This window comes from Geospiza fortis, unplaced genomic scaffold (genome assembly GCF_000277835.1).
Source record: "Geospiza fortis unplaced genomic scaffold, GeoFor_1.0 scaffold41, whole genome shotgun sequence".
In the NCBI taxonomy this organism is placed as follows: Eukaryota; Metazoa; Chordata; class Aves; order Passeriformes; family Thraupidae; genus Geospiza; species Geospiza fortis.
In genome coordinates, this window is record NW_005054299.1 from 21564225 (window position 1) to 21589407 (window position 25183).

Consider the following 25183-nt stretch of genomic DNA (forward strand, 5'->3'; position numbering starts at 1 on the left):
TTCCATGAAATGATGTGTATTAATTGCAATCAACTGAGCAACTGGAGTTACTTCTTTCATTCTGCATGTGGTTTGACTGTAAAGCTATGCCAGGTCTTATCTACAGAAATAAAAAGTTGAGGACTTTAGGAATCTTGCCTACATTTCTTAAGTCTTTATTAATTAGTTGGTCATCTGCATGAAAGGGTAAAGTCAGATAATCTTCCCTTATAACGTGAGATATCAAAGGAGGTTTTTACTCTTCAGACATTTGCATTATGATGGCCTTGAAATGCTGTTCCTTTCCCATTTTTCTGGATACAGTACACATTGGAGCACCCTTGGAGACATGCCTGTAGGGAGCTGGCCAGTTTGCTCACCTCCATCACTCAATCCAATCCCTGTTGAATTACATGTGTGTTTCCTGGGAGTGGGGTCCCCCATTTTCCTTCTTTGTAGCAGCAGGTGTCTCAGGGGAGCTCTTAGCCTCGAGGTACTCCACGGCTCCGTAGGTCAGCATGGACAGCACAAGCACAGACAGTACAATGCAGGCTTTGACATAGACTTGCAGTTTGGTGCTGTAAGCAAAGGCGATGACAAATCCAACTGATTCCCAGAGACGGTAATTTGCAAAGGCAGCCTCCTTGTTTTTCTCAAATAAAATGCCATAAAGTGCTGGAAGGAAGGAAGAAAGGAAGGAAAAACATGTCTTGTGAAGATTAAATCTGCAACCACGTATTTTCTGCAAAGGGAATAAATAGAGCACAATGGGGAAGACAGACACTCCCTCATAAATGTCAGAGAAAGGAAAATACAAGTCTTGTCTTAAAAAAATTGTTGTGCTTATGTGAATTGTAACAAATGAAATAGCAAAATAAAAACAACAAAATAGAGAACGGAATGGAAGTAAAGGGGAACAGAAATGTGAATAAGGAAGAAAGGATGTGACCTAATGAAGTAAGATGGCATGACTTCTTTTTTCAAATTATTAGCTACAAAAATCAAGGGTTTTGCACTGATGAACAAGTAAGCAAGGAAAAAAGGAGGCCTTGACATTGTAGAGTCTCTGTGTATAACTATTGATAAGCTCATACCAAATCCTTACAAGCTTTCACAACATGGGCCCAGATTAAGTATGCAGGTAAGACATGTATCTCTTAATCAACCAGGTTTCCAAATTTTCATCTCATGGATGGGTTAGCAAATAGAATATCCTTGATACATACAGAACTTCCAGGCAGCAACTGGAAAACTTACTTGACATTGAGGCTCAGTTCAACAGATCATCCTAGTGCAGTTGGGAAGATCCCAATGAGCTCAGTCAGTTGCACACCCACCACTGGGATCCATGGAGGGATTCCAGCCTCCAGGTCTGACTAGTGAACCACACAGGGAAGGGCAGAGAGCTTGCTTTCCTCTGGGTGCTGAGCTTGCATCAGCAGTGATAAAGAACAGGACATTTTCTCTCACTCAGACGTGGCGCTCACAGCGGGAAGGAGAAGAATATCATGAACTTTGATTCTTTTCACCCTCTTGTCTAACAACACATCTGTTCAAAATATGTCCATTCAGCCAAAAGGCAAAGAGGAATGCAAAGTTCTCTGAAAAATCTGGGTAGATTTAGCTACCCCTTCAGGTTTTTTTAAATAGGGAGAGACTTCATCTGTATGAAAAGCTTATGTGTCCTGATGACTGCAAGAGGACATTTACTGAATTGTTTCAATTTAGGCATGATGGAAAATCCGGACAAGCGCATCACAAGATGTACTTAGTTCATTAAACTGGCTGAGTGGAGTGTAGATATGATGATCCTTCATAGTTTTGCCTAATAAATGAAAAAGTACAAATTGCTCATATTAATTTCTTTATTTGCTCAGTGTTATCTTCTAGAAAGATATTAGGAAGGTTTCTGATGCCACGGCAGTTCTATGTCGAAAGGTTCTCTGGTTTTCAGCTGGTACATGTTTGCTATTTTGAAGAAGTTTGGAGCTTCAGCAGGACCTGCTGGGCTGAGTGAGTGAAGCGGCTGCTAGTTCTGAAATTTCACAGTTCACTTCCATGGAAATTATCCTGATTTTTTGCCACTGCCTTTTTTCCTACTTGTTCCTCTGGTACTAGTAAGCATGGGTATATAACAGGACTGCTAGAAATTATTTGAGTCCAGGTTTATAAACCCTTTAAACTCATATTCTTTCTAAAGACACAAATCAGCCTGGAAAGAACTTGGTTTTACTGTAGTCCACCTGATAGTTCCATGCTACACAATTGTTATGCCCCAGCTACAATTTTTGTCAGTGGGTAATATCAGCATCTGTGCTCAAGTTAGGTAAGAAAGAGCACTACACGCTCTGAAATGAAGTAGCTTTCATTGGAAATAAGTGAAAGCCTCCACACACAAACACAAATACGTCAGGAAAACTTTATAAGATGAAGTAACTCATCTACTGTGAGCCTACATATCCTCTAGGGGGTACTCGAGTATTAAATATCCACAGGAGCACAAAGCCAACCAAAGAATGCCTTAAGTATGTGGCACTGTGCCATTTGTGCATTCACTGGTTCATCTACTGGCGCCCAAGCAGCACTCATGGGAGCTCAGCAAAGGAAGGACCACAGACCTTGTAAACCAATGTTACAATGAGATAACCAATGTTATCTCACCTCACATGTGATGTATATCTGTATAAAACTTTTGAAGAGGAGAAGACATTTAGTCCTATGTGGGTATGTCAAACTGAAGATCCTATTCTGGGATGCAGCATTGTGGGGTAGTGTCACTGCACCTCTCTATTCATCACTTTCATGTCATCACTTGATGTTTCACTGTGACAATGTGACAAAGTGAACTTTGTGTAATTTTATAAATGGGAGCTGTGAAACAGCTGAGTAAGGTACAGATCAAAAAAAAAAAAAATCACTATGCAAGGAAAAAGAACATTTGGGTGTTTTCCAAATGTGAAAGTTTTCACACAAATGTGAAATTTTCACAAGCATCTTGCAGGAATCTGGGAATTGAGATGACCTGAGACAGTGCTGTAAATAGAGAATAATCTGGTCACATAGTTGCAGAGCTCACTCACCATCAAGTAAGCATGAAGCATTGTCTACTGGTTTTGCCTCATCTGGGGGTTTGAAAACTACAGTCACTTCTCAGCCACCTTCTCCAGTACTTAAGTCCTCTGTACTTACCCTTTTTTCCCTAACATGGGCATCAGCTGCGTTCTTGTCAGTCGTGCAGGGACCTTACTGAGGAAACATGGTCCTCAAGGGCATCTCAAATGTATGTAAATGCTAGAAGAGAGGGTACAAAGCCCAGCTCTTTTCAGTGGCATCCAAGAAAAGTGGGCAAGAGGAGATGGGCATAAATTGAAATACATGTGGTTTCCTCTGAACATCAGGAATTTTTTTTTACTATGAGCATGACTGAGCACTGTCACAGGTTACCCAGAGAGGAGGTGGAGTGTCTTTCTCTGGAAAATATCAAAGAGTCCCTGGACATGGTCGTGAGAAGTGGCTGGGCCCAAATGGCCCTGCTTGAGCAAGGTAGTTGAAGTCCAGAGGTCCTTTCCATCCCTAACCCCACTGTGATTCTGAAAGAAGCTCAGTATCCAAGGACAAGGCTTTCTGGATAAGACAGAAGCAGGACAAAGGACAGGTCCTTTATCCCAGTGGAAGACTAAGATAAGTTCTCAAAAATGTTAGAAGAATCTTGCAGAGCAGTCAGAAAGACTGTGGCTGAAGAGGCAGGAAATGAATGAACAGCTTTGCTTAAGAAAGAGCAAATCCTCACTGATATTCTCCTTCCATGGCCCTAAGTATAAATAAGAGCACTGATTTAAAATTTTTACCTAAAGCACAAGCCCCTGGTAAGGATGTGAGATGATGAGAGGGTGTCCCTTGATGTGTGTACTATCTCTCCTCTAGGGGATATGAGCTGGAGCTGCTGGAGGGGCAGAGAAGGATGCTGGCCCTTGTGCGCTAGAGGCAGGGACATGTGCTTGAAAGGAGATCACTATCAGTGCCAGGCAATGGACTGCCATGTTTTCCATCTGGCTCTCCAGGAGGAACATGATACTTTTTCTAGTGGGTGAAATCTTCTAAGGCTCTGAAACAACCAAAGGGATCAGAGAAAGGAAGGCCAAGACACATAACCTGATGTGTGCCCAGAGGAGCACTTTCCCCTGAAGTGATTTTGTAATGATGTGATATTAGCTTAAAGTTTTGGCAATGAATTCCATACTTTGATAATGCATTGTGTGAGAAATACTATTAATTTTGATTTCTATACAGGCTTCTGCCTGATAGCTTTATCTGGTGACACTAGTCCTGCTTTTAGGAGATATCATTAATTTCAAGTCACCTTCTCCATACAATTAATTGCTTTACTGACTGCTTTCCATACTTACCTCTTGTCCAGGCTAAAGATTTCTAGCTTTTTAGTCTTCCTTCAAGGAGAAGTGCCCCATGACCTTGCTGCTTTTTATTGCCTACTTATGTGTTATCACACTGGATTATGAGTTTTGAAATGAAGTAAACCAGAGCTGTATGAAGTTACTTGGCTGCAGAATATTGCTTTCTGTGGTTTTCTTCTACATTTTTTTCCAATATCTCCTAACAGATAATTTTCTTCTCCTTTTGTTGCTGAGCTTCGAGTTAATTTTTATCCAGAGTGCTCTCCTTTATTGCAAAAGACAGACTAAATGTATAATTCTTATTAGTTTCTAAATGACTTTGAAATACTTATACTCCTCCAGAATATTTATTTGAATACCTATTACTATCTTCTGCAGTATTCTTCTCTCTTCATCTTGGAAAAAATTGGTTTAATGAGTATTAGCATTCTTACTCCCAACTTGTTCTATTTCTTCTGCTTTCCAATGAGTTAACATTTTTTTAGATGCTGTCTGAAAACCATTATCATTGTTATGCAGCATTGTTTCATAGATTCAAACATGTAGACTTTTATATCTTGAGAGAATACATTTCATTGTCACCAGGACTTACCATTAGTTTGTGTTTGCCAAACAGCATCAGATACACCCCAAAGACCAGGGATTACAAAAAACACAGCGAGCTGCTTGGGATCAGGTTTCCAGAGCAGTACTGTTATTATACAGCTTGTGTTCAGAACTGCAGCTGTTGATTCAGAAGGAAATAAAGAAGAGAAATATAGATGCAATTATAATCAGGGCAGATTGTGGTAGATAATACTTTTTTATTCTACCCCCAACAAAAGCACAAGGCAATCTTAAAATCTTTCTGGTTCATTGAGCTTTGTGCTGACTGAGCTGATATCACATGAAGCACAAGACAATGCAGGCCTTTGACAGTGTCTAATCCATAATTCTGAGCAGGGTCCTGAGCTGAGAGATGCTCGGTGCTGATATGGTTGCAGCCCAAAGGACGCGAACCACTGAGTAGGAGTAGCAGCTTCTGAAAGGCTTGCAGCCACCATGTGAGGCATGTGGGAAGGGGGAGCACACACCCTTCTGCTCTCCTTGTCTTAAATGAGGTTTTCATTTAGGGCCAGAGGGGACAATTAAGGATTTCTAGGGGTTGGCTTTGGGTCTTTCTTTTGAAAAGTGGTTTGTAAATGAGTCACAGATTTTTTTCCCTCACAGGTGCACATTCAAAGGTTGAGTAAAATGACCACTAAACAGAATTGAGAGGTTCAGAGTTGTTCCATTTCTAACACTACAGTTCTGAGGGAGATTTAATTGTTTATTGCTACTGTTAGGTGGTTTTAGTTTTTTTTTTTTTTAATATCTGAGTTTTATAGACTGAGACACGCACCTAGAACAGATAGAAGAATCTTTGAGCTAGTGACCATAACAGAAAATGCTCTCAATTTCTTCTTCCTTGTCCAGGTTTAAAATTTCCTGTGGACAAAATGGCTAGAATGTCTTGATGCATATTGATCTATCAGTGATGTTTCTAATAATACAAATTATTGCATAGTGGAAATAGGGTATTAGTCCACTTCCATATGCATAATGCATACAGAGGTGTAAAAGAAATATTTCTTGGTATTTTTTAATGCCTCCATTATTCATTAAAACAATGTTCTGTGGAGGGGGAGATGGTCTTAAATTTGCAAATATTTTCTCAAGGCAACATGAAAATTACTGTCCCATACACAAGCCCTTAAATTATTCTAGCCTGATACATGACTTTCTTCTACTTTTCTCCCTATAGAACAAGTAGTAAAAAGGACAGCAGGCCAACTTTTAAAAAAATTCCTGAAATTTCACTGAAATTTCCAAGTTTGTAATTTCCTGAGACTCAGGTCAACAATGACTGGCTTTCACTCCATAAGAGTGAGGAGGTTTCAGCCCAGTGGAGAAATCCTACTTATGATAGTGCAAGTCTCAACATCTGCATGGTAAGATCATTTGTCATTGGCTGCATCAGAGCTATAAAGCATCAAAGCTATAGGGCACTTTCTGCATAGATAGAGACCTCCAAAGCAGGCTGAACTGACATCACCAGCAAAGTGATGTAAGGCAAAGACAGCAATACAGTGCTTAGCTGTGAGCTGAGCTGCCTCTCTTCTCATGAATGAAGTTTGTGAAGTATGCCTCTAGATTGGCTTTGGTTTTAATTGATAGCTGACAGCAAGCTACCCCTTTGTACATGCCAAGGAGGGAGTAGAGGATGTGATTACATGTGGTGATCAGTCATTCAAGAAATGTTTACATACCTACTGCAAATAGAAGTTTTCTACCCGTGAACTGGGAGATCTTTCCAAAGAGCAGAGAGCAGAGAGAATTTATACCTGCAAAGCAGATCATCATATAGCCAACATATTGTATCCCCAGGGCACAGGTCACAAAACTCTGGAAGAGAAGGGACAGTGGTGTCACATTTTCTTTGATAAAAATAAACAGCTAAAGTTCAGGGATCTTTGCCTGAGTGTTTGGTAAATAGACAGCATGGATGAGATAAAAAGAGCACAGCTAGAGATTTTGCACACAAGTCTCTGCTGCATTGACATAGCTGGCCTTCAGGAGCAACTTTGCTACCCCAGTTCCCAATCAGACTGATGTCATGCAAACAGGGGAATAACAAGCAGAGCAAATCTAAGCACTGCTTGCTGTACAAATAAAAGTCCTGGAAATAGCATTAAGAATTTTCTGCCCTTCCCATGGTAGCCCAAGAGATGAAAATTGACAATTGACACTATGGTCATGACAGAGCAGCTCCCAAAAAATAAGAGGATCTCTTCTATAAGAGTATATAACCAGTGGAGGTTGCATTGGAGTGCCCCTTCCAATGTTCCAACACAGCAACAAGTGCACCATTCCATCTGATTTATATGCAAGGTTTGGAAGCCTTAAGCATGAAAGAAGCAGCTCAGGAAGGTTGCCCTCTTTCTTTTGAGGCTTTCTCAACAAATGCCCGGAGAAGACACCTGCTGCATGTCTAGGTTTGTCGAGAAACTGGAGGAGCAGAGGTGGTTTTAATCCCTTCAATCTGTCAGGCTCTGGACCTGCTGCAGGAATGACTGGTGAGGGCTTTCAGCCAGCCATGCTGAGGACTTGCCCTCTTACCGTAAAAGTTGTCAAAATAAAATATGTGGAATGTGTGCTGACTTGCATTTATACAAGCTCTAGGGAAACCAGAAGAGGAAGGAAGATATGAAACTGACTTGCTGACTTCTGGCTTTTCTCCCAGTTTGTTATTTACAACAAGGTGAAGAGTTTGAACCTGTAGCTCTCTGCTGCGGCCTCCACTGGTGAGTTAAGCTCTCTACTGCATTATTTTTGAGGCTGTTTCAAGGGACATATTTACTGCTGTTTGAAGATGTCACTCAGAGGTCGTTCATGTAGAAGCAAGCAGTAATTTTGCAATCCACAAATCATCATTAAAAACATCTTCATTTGACAAGTAAGTATCGGTCAGATGTAACAGTAAAATGCAACAGCACAAGAAAATCAGACAGAAATACATTTTCATTTTCATCCATACCTTTGAGAAGTCGCCACTAAGAAATGCCTGTTCAAACCCACTGTACATTGTCAGAGGGATTAGAAGACACTGTCTTTTGTCTTTAAGATGCCGTAAAGTTGCTAGGAACGTAGACCAAAAGGGTGTTTTTTCTTTCTCAGTCTCTGCTTGGTCAGGTTTGATCTGGTCCAGAAATATAATAACCAGCAACACAGCTAGCACACCACTAGCTGTAAAAAAAAGCAAAACAAAAAGTTCATGAAAAACTGAGGCATGCTGAAAGAATGATGGGAAGTTGCTTGCTGCTGTTACTGTTCTGACTTGGTGCTTAGCTCTCTGTGGGATATTTTGGCAGCTGCCTCAGGTTCCGCTTCAGTGTAAAGGCCATTTCTGTATAAACAAGAAGGCCTGCTCTACATTCACATCTTCTGCATACAGCTGTGCACTGGCAAATCCCCTCAGCTCAGCTGCGGCTGGGCTGTTGTGACAGCCGCGGGGCCGGGCCAGCTGCGCGGCCGCAGAGGGTGACGGCTCACCCTGCCAGGGCAGCCCAGGGCCACGGGCATGGGAGCTGGCCAGAAACAGCTCCCTCCCTCGGGAGCTATCAGAAGGCTTTAAATCAACAAGAGAGAGGAGTACTCACTTCCAGCGCCAAAGTTTTCATGGCTAGCAGGGCTCTTCTTTCAAATACATAGAAAGAAAAATAAATGTTGTCTTGAAACCCAGTATATGTTGTGCCTTTTTTTTTTTGGCTCAGAACCATGCTCTGAGTATGGAATATATGCTGTTTTGAAGATGATAGTGAGCAGCTCTAGTTAACTTGAAAAGATGGAAGTTACAGCTTTAAACCTATAATTTCTGAGCAGAAGCAGCATATAAAAGAACGCACGGAGTAGTTAATCAGAAAATGATCATGCATGTATCAGTCTGGATTTATTGCTTGTGTAGTGAATCAAAACAATTTTTTTCATGTTATCAAGAAGACAACCATGCCTCATAATATACATGAAACAACCATAGATTCACAACTGATTGCTTCATTACGGATGCAGGGCATGATAATGTTTCCTCACTTATGCTGACTAGAATTCCATCCATGGAAAGAACTACAGTTCAGAGTAAGATGAGAACTGGGCACCTCTTTCCATCCACTTTGCTTATTTAATGTGCTCCTATAATATGTTTATGGATATTGTCTCTACTGTGAACTTTTAATATCCAAATACATTAGCAGATTTACAATAAATTGCCTCATTTTTTTATTGCTTATTATTTTTCATCCATGTCTCCTAGAATTTCTCCAGTGTCCTGGTTCCCCACTGTGGCTGAGCTGTAAATCCTTCATGATTCAAGTCATTATTGGTTCTGCCAGAATGTTTATTAGTACTTATGGACTAATTGCTGGACTTATATGGATGAGAGCAGGACATCCACATTTTCAGAAAAAATATATATAACAAATATGTTAAATGAATCAAGAGCAATTATAGGAGATAATGGCATGGGTTAATAGCACTTGATATGACCATAAATAGAAACATTCACAGTCCTTGAGGAAACAAAACAGCAGAAGAGTTATCCATTATTGTCTCCCCCCAAGCTGGGCAAAACAATTATTCAGCCACCAAGTAGAGGACACATTTAAAAAAATGTCTGTGAATGAAATATTTAGCCAGTTACTCTCCCTTGAGGTAAGAAAAGACATCTCTTTTATTAAGAGCTTCAAAGAAAAACGAAACCCCAGTGACGCAGGGTCAGGAGGAAGCAGGGTTGCATTCACTTTGCATGCACAAAGCCTAAGGAAGTGCTATGTATGTTAGTCATCAAATTTAAATTTAAACTTTACAGACAAACATGCCTTGAGCAGAAAGTCATCAGCTCCAGTACATTCTGCAAGGAGAGTGGGGGCATATCTTTCACACTTTCCCGCCAATTAGGAATGAAGGACAGAGGAAGAGTTTTCTGCAATGCCCTTGTGCACTGAGACCTGGCCCTGCCTGGATCACATAGACTCTGTTGGAGTGTATGGCAAATTCTGTGCTTCTGTCTCAGCACAGAGACTAAATCTATGTTCAGAGACAGTGAAAATATTTTGACAGAGCTAAGGTGCACATTGCCTTACCAGACACTTTCCTTTATCCAGAGAATAACTTCTTTTGAGTGGGATACTTTTTGAAACTTTCCTCACTCAGTTAATCCTTGTGCATCTATTTTTTTCTTTTAATGGCATCAGTTTCCCTGTATTCTTTTCTAGCCTTGTGCAAGGAAGGTCTATAGCAGCTGTAGTTAGTAAATGGGAGATATGCCAATTTGCCTGGCTGAATTGGGGTTACCACACTGGGTTTCAGCTTTATTCCAGGTGAAAAATGTAAAGAATATCTTTCTCCTTTAGATAAAAATGATACAGCTCTGGCATAAAGCATTAGAACTGTTTAGGAAGGAGTTGTTTTTAGCTCTCACGTATCTCATTTTCCTTTAGCAAATTAGATTGAAGGAGAAAGTCAGAATCTTCATCTGTAAAGCCATGCTAGTTCCACTAGTACTAGGCTCTCCATCAGTGACACTGATTAAAGATTGTGTGGATCACTCACCAGTATAGACCCCTAACAGTGTGTAGATTAGGGAGTCGGAGGGTCTTTCTGAGCCAGTGCTGTTAGTGGTATCAGTCAGGCAGTCATATGCTCCACAGCATTCCAGGTGTTCTTCTGAGATCTCCCCTAATTGAGAACCAAATGACAGGCAGGTCAGTGAAGAGATCAGGTAAGTCCACACTGTGTGCAAGGATATGAGAATATAAGGAATCCAGTGCTTAGTGGTTGGTCCTGGTTTCAAGTCTTTCCTGTTTAGAGATCTTTAACTTCAGAATCCCCATTTAACACGCACAAATTTTGGTTTAAGAGAAACAAAGGAGACACCAAACGCTGAATTAATGGTTACATGAGGACAGGGACTAAAGTTAGAGCTGAAATCTGAATCCAAGCTCAATTTGCAGTATTCAAAGTTTGAGTATATATTTTTACCTCTTAATCATAATACTTCATGAGAAGGGTCTCTTAAGTTTACACCAGCAAGGGACTGATTGACTTCAGTTCTTACAGCCACCCTGCATTTTCCTCTCCAGATAATTTCTGTATATGTTAAAGGAACAGAGACCAGCTCAAAATGTTTTTTTTTAATATAAATTCAAATTATTATTACTCAGTATTGCAATCTTCCAAGTAGCCTGCTTTTCCTGACTTTATTATTTTACTACTGCCTTTATTACTTTCCAAGAACACACTTGAAGCTAACAGATCAGCAAGGTTTGCAGTAAGACCTTTGCTTTGTGCAGTCCTATCACTTTTGTGCAGGGCACATGTCACAGCCACAAACACACATGTACTCACACACACTGTCACCAGCACACTGTGCCCACTTCCTCCAGTACCCTCCTGGTAAAGAATAAAGGCTAAGCCAAAGTGTAAGCCTGAATAAACTGTCTCCTGGAGGAGGATGATCCAAACCCCACAATAATTTTAGTGCTTTCACTGCAGAATTTGTCTGTGGTCCAAGCACAATAAAGGGCAATACAGCTATACCTTAGCTGATTCCTTAAGGAAGAGCTGATCCATAATTTCTCAATTAAGCTTATTGTGTAACTACTTTTAGTGTGTTTTTCCTCATTGCTTCCCATCAAAGCTGCTGTGATGTGAATCAGCTGTCTAACCAGCTTCATAAACAATTTTATGTTCAATATAAAATAAAATATAGTGATGTAAAGAAAATCATTACCTTATTATAGTCACTACTACAACAGACCTTCAGCAAAAAATCAACAAACAGACCTTGAGCAAAATTGCCATATGCAATAGGTGAGTCACATGGATGAGGTGTAGAAATGTGTAAAACAAGTTTTTTATCGGTTCCTGCATCATCTGAAGATGAAGCTGAAAATGCAATTAGTCATATGCAAGCTGCAAGGCAGGGTTTGCACTGTTTCTTTTGAATTAAAACTCTAATACTGTTGCGTGAGGAATTACTCTTGTAATTTACACTGATTACTGTCTTTGGTTCTGGTATTACCATATGGTGTAACTTTGCCTTGCTGTGTCTGGATGTAGTGATGCAGGCAATACGTCTACAGTAGGTACATGTCTGAATTTTATCCATTTTCATTCTCCAAATTCATGCTGTATCTTTCCTACTGCTCAGCGAAATGATACATTTCAAGTACATGAAAATATGAATGGATGTCTTTGCACAAGCCTCAGAAGAGAGAAAAAGAATTGCATTACTTTAATCCTGAGATTCTTACCCCCTTGCCCCAGCAAAGAAGACCCTTCTAGATTAAAGCTGTGTCCCACTGAGAAGGCACAGTAGAGAAACTTATGTTATAACTGCTCATCACTGTCATGAAGATGTGTAAAGCCTTTGGCTTTGAGAGTTGTTCACAGGAACACAGATTTTTCTGAGATTCCATGTAATAGATAAAAAAAATAAATGTCTTTCAAATTTGGAGGAACATCCTCAAAAGTAAAACAAGACCAAAAAAACACCAGTATTTTATTTCTCTTGTTAAAATTATGTGTGCTGTGAGGCAGAGGAGAGTCAAATGGTTGGAGTCTGTACAGACCCCACAGCTGCACCACTGCCCCTACCCTGCAAGTGAAATCAGAACAGACATTCCCTCCTGAGATATCATGTGGCTCTGGGATCAGGTCAGCAGGGCTCCACTGCACTTGAAAAGGTCTGCCAGCGTTCTGCTTTAATGGTGCTTCACCTACAGATACTTAGGTTTAACGGAAGGATGATTCTATGTAAGTATCACACCTTGTGGCAACTACTTTGCCATAAATCCAAGGATACAAAGATTAAAACCTGATACCAGCTTCCTGACATTTAGCTTTAACTTAGTAGCTATTTGAGAACTCTTCAGAGGACATACTGCTTAACTGAGACAGGAAAGAGGTAACTCCTTGCTACTCATAGTAGCAGTGTATATGGAAAGTTCTCTCCACATCTGGAGAACAACGCTGTTTTGATTTTGACAGGATGTGGAATATGCAGGGGACTGCAATGATAAGACACCACAGCATTTTGAATCTGTAAGGTGGCATCCAAATATTAATTTATCTTCACAACTACCCTTTAAAATTGACATCAATTACATGCATGGGAAATGAGGGCGCTGCTGCTGAGTGAATTCTTCAAGCTACATTGGCATCTGCTGTCTGAGCCTGAAATACAGCAGAGGAGCCCTGGCACACAGGCTCCTGCCAACAGCTACTGCTATTTCTTCTTGACAGCTCTGTAGAGCACTCATTTTCAGCAAGCCCAGCAACCAGTCTGACTAATTTTGAATGCATAACAGCAAACCAACCCAATACTATAGGCTTTGCAAAAAGGTTGGTCCAGTATTTTGCCTTTTGTTTTAAACCGCTTTTAATAGAAGTCAGATGTGAAGAACTGTCGCTGCCTGCAGCCTATCTATGCTTTACAATCCAGGAGTAGAATTCAAACAGACTTCAATAGAGTTCTATTTTTTAGCTATTTATCTGAACTCTCTTTATGGCTGTTTTTTGATAGAAAATAGACACTTCCAGTGAGAAATTTATCTCATCTATTTCAGACATCTATCCTCAGATGGGCTAACTCTCATTTGAAGTGCCTGTTTCCACTGACGATGAAAGCTCAGCTGCACAAATTTACCTCTCATCTATCTAGAACTAGTTGATGTTTATAGAAAGAAGTGCCAAAGTTTTAAATACATTTTACCTTGGTTGGAAGATTGGCTAAGTATCAAGGATGAGATAAGATTTCCCCAGACGCCGGAAGTCTGAAACACCAGAAAGAAGATCCCAAAGTATTGGTTGATAATGTCTTTAGCACTTTTTCCTGCTTTCTCAGCATACAAAGTGCCAGCAATAGTGAGGTAAGTGCATTTGGCAGACCAGAGTGGTGCTCCTCCTAAGCCCAGGATCATAGAGGTAGGGATAAGTGTGTACCTGCCAAAGAACACTTTATTTAGCATAGCTGTTGCCATTAGCAAAATAATCATTTGCCCAAAGATCCAGCAGCAAAAATAGACATCAAAGAAATAGATTTATCCCTTTTATGATACAATAAATCTGTTACATGGAATCAAGAGAAGGCCAGCCTTGTGAAGTTTAGGCTGTGCAAGCAAATGCAGGTCTGTGCAAGGACTAAGCCTAGGCCAGGCTGGCTGGGTCTGTGCTCATGTGCCATAACTTCTCACAAGTTAAACTATGTTAAACTGAGAACTAAATTGCACATGCACTTCAGAAGATGGATATTGACAAATTTCCTCTACAGAGTTGCAGCCTTTGTCACTGGAGAGCAGAAGTTGTTCATCCACCTTTAGAAAGAGCTAGGCAGGAGTTAGCCTTGTCCTGTGGTCCTCTTCTCCCAGAGCTACTGGCTGGAAGATAGTCCTCCCAGCAACCTTTTCAAAAACCCTAAAAGTCTTTTGATTTTTAAATGAAACTCTCAATTTTTTTTTCCCCAAAGGTGAATCTCTGCTACAAACATGAGTTAGAGAAGCAACTTCATGTGAGTAGATGGATGTATTCATTCTGACTCTTTGCACATTTTCACCTCTCTGGTCCACCTAAAACTGGATTTATTTATCTTGATTTGTTCCAAGTAGCACCTTAGTAGAAAGTTGCATCCAACTTTCTACTCTACAACACAGAGTTAGAGTAGGAATGGAGAAGAAAAAGAAGAAAGATCTTTGCCCTTATTTATTTTGTTTGAACACAGCAGAGAGGGTTAAAGTATTTAAATCCTACCAGCTAGCATAGAAGTTCCCTAAGGAGTAGGCAACGTAGCAGCACATAGAGACTGCAATGGTCCACTTGCAGCCCAGCTTCTTGATGATGATGGGAGGCAGAAACATGGACGATAAGGTGAGTGCAGCATACAGAACACTTAGGGAAGCAACACCCAGGCCTTCTTCCGCATTGAGACTGCTCTGCAGGGACAAAAACAGTGATTGAGACAAATTTTACCACAGGTACATTTTACTAGAGAGTGTACAGAGAATGGCTTTGGACAAAAATAAAGACACATAGCATCTGGAGCTGGGTATTAGTGTCTCATCTCCCTAATACAGCCTGATTATGGACTTGGAAATTTCTTCAGAATGTTAGACCACTTATGAAAACATGATAAAAAACCAGGTGAGGATTGCCCAGACTCAAAGCTTTGGTAAGTCGTTCTTTAGAATATTTCATGTTATTTGTTTGAGTTTCTCTCTGAAAGCAAGCTGATTGAAAGATAACCTCTTTTCTTGGCCTTCATTTGTTGTCTCAGGCAGGAATATTCTCAGATCTGCACTGCGAGGGATGGAATAGCAATAGTGGGAGATTCTTTGCTTTAAACTACAGGTCTGAAAATTTCTAAGATTTTCAGAGGCCAAGGTCCAAATATCCTACTAGGCTTGCAGTGGCCCTTAGCAGTTGGAAGTAATTGACTCACCCGCATTTTCACAAAGGAAGAATAGCATTTTACTGATCTGACCAGGTTTTATAGTTTTATGTTCAAAATAGTTATCCTCTTGTCTTGATGCTCTGGAAGTTGAAATGAGAAGATCAATTTGGGAGACCTGGACAAGCTTGAAAAATGGGTCCATGTGAACCTAATGAGGTCCAACAAGTCCGAGTTCAAGGGTCAGGGCAATCCCAGACATGAGTACAGACTGGGAGAAGAACACATTGAGAGTAGCCCTGCAGGGGAGGACTTGAGCATTCTGTGCCTGAGAACCTGGACAAGAACAACAGTGTGTGCTCACAGCTCAGAAAGCCAGCTGCATCCTGGGCTGCATCAAAATTAGCGTGACCAGCAGGGCAAGGGAAGTGATCTCCCCCTCTACTCTGCTCTGGTGACTCCCCATCTGAAGCACTGCATCTAGTTTTGGGGTCCCTGGCACAAGAAGGACATGCACCTGTTGGAGAGGAGGGTAATGAAGATGATCAGAGGGATGGACCACCTCTCCTAGACAGGCTGAGAGAGTTGGGATTGTTCAGCCAGGAGAAGAGAAGATTTCAGGAAGACCTCATTGCAGCCTTACAGCCTTACAGCCTTACAGCCTCTAATACTTCAAAAGAAGTATTAGAAAGTGGGGATGTGACTTTTCACAAGGGCAGATAGTGATAGGCCAAGAAAGGGCAACAGTTTTAAACTAAAGGAGACACTAGGGTAAGTATTAGAAAGAAAATCTTTACTGTGAGGGTGGTGAGGCATTGGAACTGGTTGTCCAGAGAATCTACAGATACTCCATCCTTGGAGATGTTCAAGTCCAGACTGGATGGAGCTCTGAGCCACCTGGTTTAGTGGGATGTGTCCTTGCTCATGGTGGAGGGTTATAAAGAGATGATCTTTAAGGTCCTTTCCAACCAAACCATCCTGCAATTCTATGCTGCTTAGCAATGTTCTCCTGATTGTTTTGATTAATAGGTGATATACTTCGGTATGATTTTGGAAGGGGGACTGGATGCTGAGGGGGTGGCACTGGAGAGCATTGGAGGGGAATGAAGCTGTTGGTGGCTTCATGGAACATTTTCCAAGCCTGCAGAGGCTGTGCACTCTGGCCGTGCAGGACCATGGTGGCAGTCATGCAGCGTGCTTGGAGACAGACAGGTACAGGACAGTGAGGTGAGGACAGTCTCTGTTAGAGCAGAGCCAAGGCATTTGAGAATTGGAATGGTTGTTTTGTAAACAGGCAAAGAGGCTTCCTGATCTCAGAGGTCTTATTTTGAAATATCACATGCCTGGTTTTGCCAGCTACAACTTCCAAAAATTAAAAGCCAGGCTTCCACAATCATATGATTTTTACTGTCTGGTGTTTTTTTGTTTTGGTTTAGTTTTTTGTGGTAGTTGTTGTTGTTGTTGTTGTTGTTGTTGTTTGGGGGTTTTGTTTGTTTGTTTTTGTGGTTTTTGTTTGTTTGTTTGTTTGTTTTTCCTTTGCTGTTTTTTTTTCTTTGCTGACAATGCCAGCAAAGAAAAGCTGTTCAAGGAGAGAAGAGAGATGTACAGAACAAGGATGGACCTCCTCCTGAAATGAGGCCAAGCTGTCATTATTGCAAACAAGTTCATCCTGCTATGTATCAAGTTCCACCTTTAACACAGAGATTCCCACTCCAGTTGGAAAATTCAATCCAGTTGATCATGATCATACATTAATATCCTGCCTAAAGTTGCTTGTCAATGTCTTCTGTTCATTTATCAGCCATTAGACCAGCTGAGCCTTTTAGGCTGAGAAGTTTCTCCTTGTGTTTATCTACTCAGAAGCATTCATAGATAGCAACAGAAAACCTCAGTCTTTTATTTTGGATGAGCAAGTGGGCTCTAATGGTAACCTGAGTATTCAAGTCATTCTAGAAACCCATCTCTGCTACTATGTTTTAGGATGTTAATGCCGATAAAGCCACAATTGCTTCATTAAAAAATAATATTTTTTTACCAGTATGTTATATCATGAGCCTAGAAATTACTGTAATTTTATACTTTAACTATTTAATGGTTTGGGCATAATTTTTAATTATTTCACATTGCTGTGCAATAATAATTATTATAAAAATCTTAGCAATTTAGAAATATTCAAAACAAATCCTTGCCAGAAACTGAATTGTTTTCCATTTGGCAATATACTTTTTTGAGAAAAGTCATCTCAGGTTAATTTTGTTTTCTGCTTCCATTGAAACAAATTTTGTGGATCTAGAGTAGTAGCATGACACAAGTATGCAAGCTATTTGAGAAATACTAGAATGAAATATTTAGTAAATGCTGCAGATCTGGGGGAAGAATATTAACCTGCAGCAAGTTAATGTTCTGACCCACCTTATAAAAAATACTCTGCATGCCTTCCTCACAGACAGCATGGAAAGACTGATGTGTTTCACACTACAACTTGGCCTGATGCCCTTCCAGACCAGCTGTCCTGATAGCCAATCAGGGAGATGCCCCTCTTACCTGTAGGCTCTGGAGTCCTGAGTAAGCAGTAAAGAGAAGTAAAAATCCAAAAGAAATGACCAAAACATTCTTAAGATTCCTTTCCATGTTGAGTCATAGAAGACAAAAGGTCTGCCGGTGGTCAAAGCTGATCCAATTATTCCAGGGGATGATTTGAGGTGGAGAAAAACAGCTTATGCCTTGTTGGAAAAGGTCACCTTTTTCTGTGTTAGTAGAGAAGAGAGTTGCTAATTATTTGAAGACTGACCAGTGAACTTTACTTTTAAGTAATACTGAAAACTTGTTGTTACTCATTCACTTGTTACTCATGCAATAGCCAGCAGTCCCAAGGGCAGCTGTCATGTTTTTTTACAGAGGTATATAGGTCTCTTGCAACACTTGCACCTATTTGAGTACTGAAGTAATATATTATATGGCTCTCCACTATGATCAGCACAGAAGAATAAAATTGCAGGCGGTGAAATCACTTTCCATCATAAAGATACACAAGTCCATAAGGGACAAAGATTAAATGCTGTACTGAAATCTATATCAAGCCTCTTGCTTAACTATGGATACAAAAGCATGCTAGGAAATGAGATCGTGCTACAGCTCTGTCTGCATACACCAGCTCCATAACTGGGCAGCACAGAATCCCAAAGCTGCTGTCTGCTTGGCAAGTGGCACAGCCTTCATTCATGGGGAGCCCTGGGGCTTTGGTCCCTCAAGTTCACCAAATTGTACTCATGAAAATTATTTTTCCCCATCTTTCTCATCAATGCAGAAGCCAAGAAAAAGAAAGGTGGATTGAGCAGATAACTGAAAAAGCAAGTTCCCTTTCCCTTCTCTGGCCCTAAGACTGGCAGGGTGAATGGACCCTTCCTGCATCTGTGGCAGAGGAAGAATTTGAACTTGGGAGCAAAGGGGATTCCAAAAACGTCCATTCTATGATGTAAACAGGACTGTAGGGCGTCCACAGTGTCCATTGGGAATGCACAGCTACGACTTGGTCTAGGTCCCACTAGATGGCACAATTTTGCTTCCCACAGGGACATTCACAGATAAGAGGAGGAAGATTTAATGCATAAATTCATGTAAAACATTTAAGAGGTCACAGGCAGTTTCTGTTTTGGAGAACATTGCAGTATGTGCCTTTTCATTTTCTTCTTTTGCCTTATAATCTTCTCAAATGAAATAATGCCGAAAACATAATCTTTTAATTCTCTATTGTTACTGGTACTTCTATGTTGCAAGTCTAGATAATGGCTTTTTATTTTACAGGCTACTATGCTCAGCATGCAAACTCCTTGAATGAGATCATAATGCTGCTCTTGTTTGGCAGTGTTTTTAAGCCTCTACAAGGAGCTTAGACCAAACTGGTGGTACTTTCCCCCATCTTTTCAGGTTTATGGATCCTTGCAATTTTCACGTGACAATATTTCTGAAGAAATTTACACCTTCTGAAGAAATTTACATGCTTGTTTCTGTTTTGGACCCCTTAGAAAAGGTCTGCAAAATTCTAGGAATTTGCAGTCACAGGTCTAAAACAACTGAAAAAAAAATGAGTATATGTAAGAATAATGCTTATCCTAAACAAAGGCACAATTATCACCCACTCCAGCACAGGCAAGAACCAGGAATAGTGCAAAGATCACTATTTATTTTAGTTCTCTTTCTTGACATTAGCAGTAATAACAAGGAAGCTTAAAAACAATCACCATTAACTGGACACTATTTTTAAAATGCAGTGTTGGACAGGTTATCTGATCAGCACTTCTGCTCTGGAGGAATTCCTGACTCCTAATTCATCACATCTTCTCAGCAGCATAGTACTGGAGAGCACATGGGGGATAGTGGTAATTTGTGTGTGTAGGGTTTTTTTTCTCTTCTTTCCACTGATCAAAGGCATTCAGCCTGTTCCACATCCCTTGCCCAGAGCTTTGGGTTATCCAACTGACTGGTCCCAAGCCCCTCCTTAGGAATGTGCAGAGCCTTTACCAAAGGGATCTGATAAGGCCAAGGATCTTTTCCTTTGGTACCAGGCAGCTAAAGCTCCAGCAGGCCTGCTGTGTATCACCCTTGACACTTCTTTCATTCTTTCTGCCAGCCCAAGATTAAGTGAGCCTCAGGAGCTGTGTGCTGTATTTGGGGATTAAGTTTCACACAGAAGACTGCAACCACCAAATGAAAACTTCTTGCAGGGCACAATCATAAACACGGGAGATGGAAGAGGCTGGTTAAATTCATTACTCCCTCCCACAGGTGATTACATTTGTTTTCACCTGTCTATTTTCTCAGGCTAAATGAGGGCAGTCTTTGCTCAAAAGATTATAGCACCAGAGGCTAATCTTTGGAGGCTTTTTGTGCTTCATAATTATAATTTCCCTATTTACTCTAGTCAAGTTTATTGTTTAGGCAGTAATTTTAACTATAACAGAAGACAGCCCCACAACACCCGGGACACTCATCATAGGATTTTCTGTCTTAGGAGGCTTTTAATTGGTTATTTCCTTGGTGGTACACAGTATCCCTTGAATCTGTCTGTAGAAAGGATGACTGCCTACCCAGCATTTCCTCTCCTGCTGTGAAAGCCTAGACATGTTACTTCCTTTTTCTCCTTCTCCTTCACCTGTGTTTGTGCCCTGCTCATTTTGGATTTGGAGCAGGAGTGAATAAATGCGACGTGTCTTGCAAAGCCCAGCCATTTCTGACCGGGGCATTGGAAAATACTTCCTGTTACATGTTGAGAGAAGGTCACAATCTGAAAGTGAAGTAACAGTGAACTGAACAGATCAAGCAAGAAAAGCTTTTTTCTTCCAGGAAGGGGGTTGTAAGGGAGTTGCCAATCAGTGTACGCATTTTGCCCACAAAGTGGAACAAATTAATTTTTGTAGTGTCAAAGGCTCAAGAATTGTAAGTTGCTCCTGTTTGTCTATGAATGTTTGAACATCTCACCCTTCTTCAGTATTTCAGGTCTCATTTATAAATTTCCTATTTCCCACTCCCCCTTCAAATACTTCTACCATGCAAAGCACCCACAGATACTGTCCTTTCGTGTGTTCTCCCAGGATTCCCCCTGCATGCATAGCTGTATAGACATGAGTATGCCACTTCTGTCTGAACCCTATCTGCTGATGTCCTCTTTCTCCAGAGGAACCAAACTGTCTGTCTCAATCTTCCTTTATGTCCTTGATGTATGCCATCCTTCCTTCATTCCTGTTTTACTCTTCCCTAGCCACCATCCTGTCTCTGTCTCTCTGCTTCTCCCTTCTTACCTCATCTGAATGCCAGCAGACTTTTTGATTCTTTAGGGAGTGGCCTGAACACTGCAGGTGGCATTCTCGTTTCACAGGTTATAACACCACTCTTAGCCTCACTGGCTGTAAGGTGTCTCCTCCTTTAACACCACTCTTAATTTCTCACAGGTCCACTTCCTCCAGTTCCACTCCCTATTACTTAGGGAAGAGGAGAAGAGAAGACTTTATCTTCTGGGTTGGGAGACAGCTCATGGTAGAAAGGGAAAAAGATCCTAGAGGGTACAGGCTTGAATGAAATAGACTTTTTTTCTTTATGGCCATGTAGGGGACTTTCCAGGACACTGGTCTGCTCTGTTGAATGCAGCTCTCCAAATAACCCATATTGTCTTTATAATAAAGACAGAACTCAGTTTAGGATAGGATAATAAGATGCCAATCCAGACTCACTCATAAATGATGATGACCTGGAGAAACAGTTCCTTTGATTGTTGGACTTCTTATAGCTGTTACTCGCCTCCTGAGATTTGCATCACTTTTGGCTGGAGTTTTCAATGCATGAACCCGTGTATGAGAGTGTTCACAGACACTAATTCTAGCCTAAGGAGAAGTTCAAGCATTTTGAAGGTAAGACACTGCCCTGTAAAGCAGCCAGCCTCTCCACAGAGCACAGCCAAAGAGGTCAGACTCTCCGGGCTGACAGCTGCCTGTGAACAAGCCCCTGCTTCTCCACCAGAGTGGTGTTCCATACATTATCTTATAATAAAATGCTTTTATCTGGTTCAAACTCAGCCCAGTAACATTCTACTTCCTTAAAAATATTGCCTGAGCACTGACATAGTACCTGGGCCTTGTCCTGCATTTTAGGTGTTTCACAATAGCTGCAGTAATCCCATTTCTAAGCCTAAACCAGCGTCTGTGACTCAGTTGGTTAGACTTAACACCCTGCTAAGATAAACATGCCACTGTTGTGATCTGTGCTTTTATAATGAATGGGTAGGGAGGCAGATCCTGCATATGAACAATGGACTTTTGTAGGGCAGTGGCTCTGAAGTCTTTAGAGCTATTTACTGGAAACTGCCTGACTGCATACTGGTCGTTCACATGAGCATGCACGAGAAATTCCTCGCACACACCCATGATGTGGGCTGGGAGGATGGGACTTCAGCAACCCAAATGATATACATTTTTACCTTTTCTCTTTTGTTCAGAGGTGGCAGCTCATGTTATTAATGACCTTTATCAATCTAGCTCAAAAAAAAGTCTATAGTGATCAGTCAGGATGCCCCCATTGCAGAAAGGCTATCACTAAGATTTGGGATGAATTTATCAGCCAGTGGAAATAAAAAGAAGAGAAAAGAATGGGGCTTGATCCCAGAGAGCAGGGCTGCTTAAGGGCATGTTGGTGTATATGTCCTGGAATGTGGACACTCTTACCCCCGATGCCTCCCACCTTTCTTTTGTCTATTGGTTACGCCCATGACTGGACACTGACATAAGGGGAATATTTACAGGGTATTTACCACCCACTTGCCATCAGTGTAAATATCTATATAAAGGTGCCTAAGATAAAAGGGAAAATAGCCTGAGTCTCTTCTGAAAGCCTTGCTTTTGCTTTCTTTCTCTGAATATACCACAACTACCTGTAAGAGCAAGAGCTACCAAGCAGAAGTGCAAGCAGGGGCTCTTGAGAGTGAAATATTAGAAAAAGCAGCTGTACAGGCTGGTATGAGAGAAAGGTGATGTTATGGACAAAACAGAGTATCTATTATTCAGAACAGGCAATCCTGCAGAAAATTTTGATGATAAAATTTCTTCCCTATTCCAATATATATGATCAGGTGCTTGGGGCCGGTGATAACCTGTTTTACATGGCCTTTTCTGTGGCACAAAACATGAGGAAACTACATAACCTTCCCTTAGGATGACAGGGAGTGTCTCCCAGGTCTGAACAACAGACACTTTCCCTTGCCAGTATCGGTAAATCATGCAGCCATCCAGGGCACTGTTTCTCTACCAGCTGTCCCTGACCCCTTTCCCCCCACCTGCAGCCCTGCCTTCTCCCTCCAATCACTGGCCCATTAGTCTGCATATCCTTGCATTCAAACAAATCAAATTACCTTTTCCAGCGGCTTCCTGTACTTTGAAATTATGAAGCTATGATAGACCTCCCTGGAAAGAGGTACCAGGGCCCAGCTGGAAACGTCTTGATGGTTGCTGCTCTGAACAAGCTGTGTGCTTCTAGACTTGCACTGATCTTTACAGAAACTGTCCCAATATGCTCAAGAGAGTTGCAAAACTCCTGCCCCATCCTTGTTTTGAAATTCTTCATCAGTTTTGTCAGTCCTTATGTGAAACTTGAACCAAGAAGCAAACAGTATGTAGGAAGACAGGTCATATATGACTCCACCTCTGGCTTATCATCTGAAAAAAGAGTAATTGCTACTTTATTTCACTTTTGCTTGCATAATCACTCACTATGAAATGTTTTTTTTCCACCAAACTGCTCCCACTTCCAGAGAAGTACTAAGATTCCTAATCAGTGACTCCATCCATTTCACAGAAGCTGTTCCATAACTTCAGGATGGGGGGGACTATCAGTCACCCACACCACAGCATGATGGGCACACTGTGGGGGCTTGAAGGTGAAAAGAGGCAGCCAATTACCACCAGTTCCCTTGTCATTTAGCAGCACCACAGCAACAGCCACTGCATTCAGACAGTTTCAGCCTTCATTGTATCTGGAAAGTCATTCTTCTGGGGATTTTTCCTGGAGCATGTTCCAGCATCCACTGCAATCACTGGAAGACTTCCTACTTTGACAACAGTTGCTTCATTTCTTCCTACTCCTGTGGATGGATACCTTGGCTTTCCCATGTGAGAGAGTTAAGGTTTGATGAAGTCAGCTTAAGCAGGAGGCTAAAGAGTTCTGAGCATTGTAGGACAGCTCTGAAGAAACGTGGAGGAAAAGCTTTCAGAGCAGTGGGCAGGAAATCTAGAACCAGTATCTAGTTCCTAACAGACTGCTGACTTCGATAGGCTATTTGTGAGAAAAGGCATTTCTATTCTTTTTGCTGGATTCCCTAAGGCCATCAGACAGATCAGAGCGGACTGAATCTGTATGTCTGTAGCTACTTTTTAAAAAATCCATATGATTAACTTCCAGAAATTACAAAAATTATGCTCAACATAGATTCCTCCATGCCAGACCTCTGGAAGTACCATAGTTTTAATTATTCAGCATTAAAGTTGGGCTTAATTAAGTTTTATCTGAAACATTCTTTTCCAGAGATAGCTTTTTAAGTGACTATAAGTGTTTTTCTGAAACAGACAAATAGAAAGAAATCCAGAGTATGCTACAGAAAATTCCAGTGTCTTTTTATTGTGAGATCTCTTCCCTGCAAGGGAGGAGGAAATTAGGGAGTAAAACCACACCATATGGAGAAGAAGCACAGGGAGTTTACTGGAGCAGTTAGAGAGAAGCAAATAAATTAGTGGCCTGCTCTTCTGATTACCAAATACTTAACTATCAAAATCTTCATATCCTCTTTAAATCTTATAAGGAGGAGGATACACTTTGACACCTCTCTATTAAAAGAGCAGAAAGCACATGAAAAGGCCTTCAGTAAATGTACAAAATCGATGCTACAAAAACATGCATTTTGACTTTCATAATGAGTTACTTTTGCTTTGTTTGTAAATATGCCCAATTCCCCCTGCTAATGTCACTTTCTTGAAGCTGAACCTTTGTTAAGCCTTGACGCTATTTTAAGCTATTGCCCTTGGGACAGCTGTGGTGCCTTTGATCAGCACAGAATTTAGGCAGTGCAGGGTGCATGGGCCATTTCTCCAGAAGGCATTCCTACAGCGGAGAGAAATGATAAAAACAAGTGGGTCTTTAGCACGAATCCAGCTGTTCATGGTGGCTTTTGCAGGAACTGGAGCATGAGACATGGTTTGGTAGGTAATGGTGCAGGCTATAACCTAGCTATCTGTTGTGCAGAATCCCTCTGCAGAGATGAAAACCCAGCCAGGAGAAGTCATCTGTTTCTTGT

The 25183-nt window shown here is 41.1% G+C and overlaps 1 protein-coding gene across 1 annotated transcript; it reads right to left on the reverse strand.

Moving 5' to 3' along the window:
* Positions 1–388: 388 nt before the first annotated feature.
* UNC93A (unc-93 homolog A) lies at positions 389–17982 on the reverse strand. Its single transcript, XM_005416275.1, has 8 exons — positions 17896–17982; positions 14715–14896; positions 13681–13910; positions 10518–10643; positions 7948–8156; positions 6680–6815; positions 4984–5115; positions 389–654 (listed from the first exon to the last, which is right to left on the reverse strand). The coding sequence occupies exons 1-8, from the start codon at positions 17980–17982 to the stop codon at positions 389–391; spliced, it is 1368 nt and encodes a 455-aa protein (XP_005416332.1).
* Positions 17983–25183: the final 7201 nt, after the last annotated feature.

Excerpts from the sequence above, each read along its gene's own strand:
- UNC93A (XM_005416275.1), bottom strand. The coding sequence starts at position 17,982 with ATGGAAAGGAATCTTAAGAATGTTTTGGTCATTTCTTTTGGATTTTTA. Across the intron at positions 5,116-6,679 it reads AAAACTTCTATTTGCAGTAG|CTGCAGTTCTGAACACAAGC; the intron begins GTATGTAAACAT and ends CTGAATCAACAG. Across the intron at positions 655-4,983 it reads TTGGCAAACACAAACTAATG|CACTTTATGGCATTTTATTT; the intron begins GTAAGTCCTGGT and ends CCTTCCTTCCAG.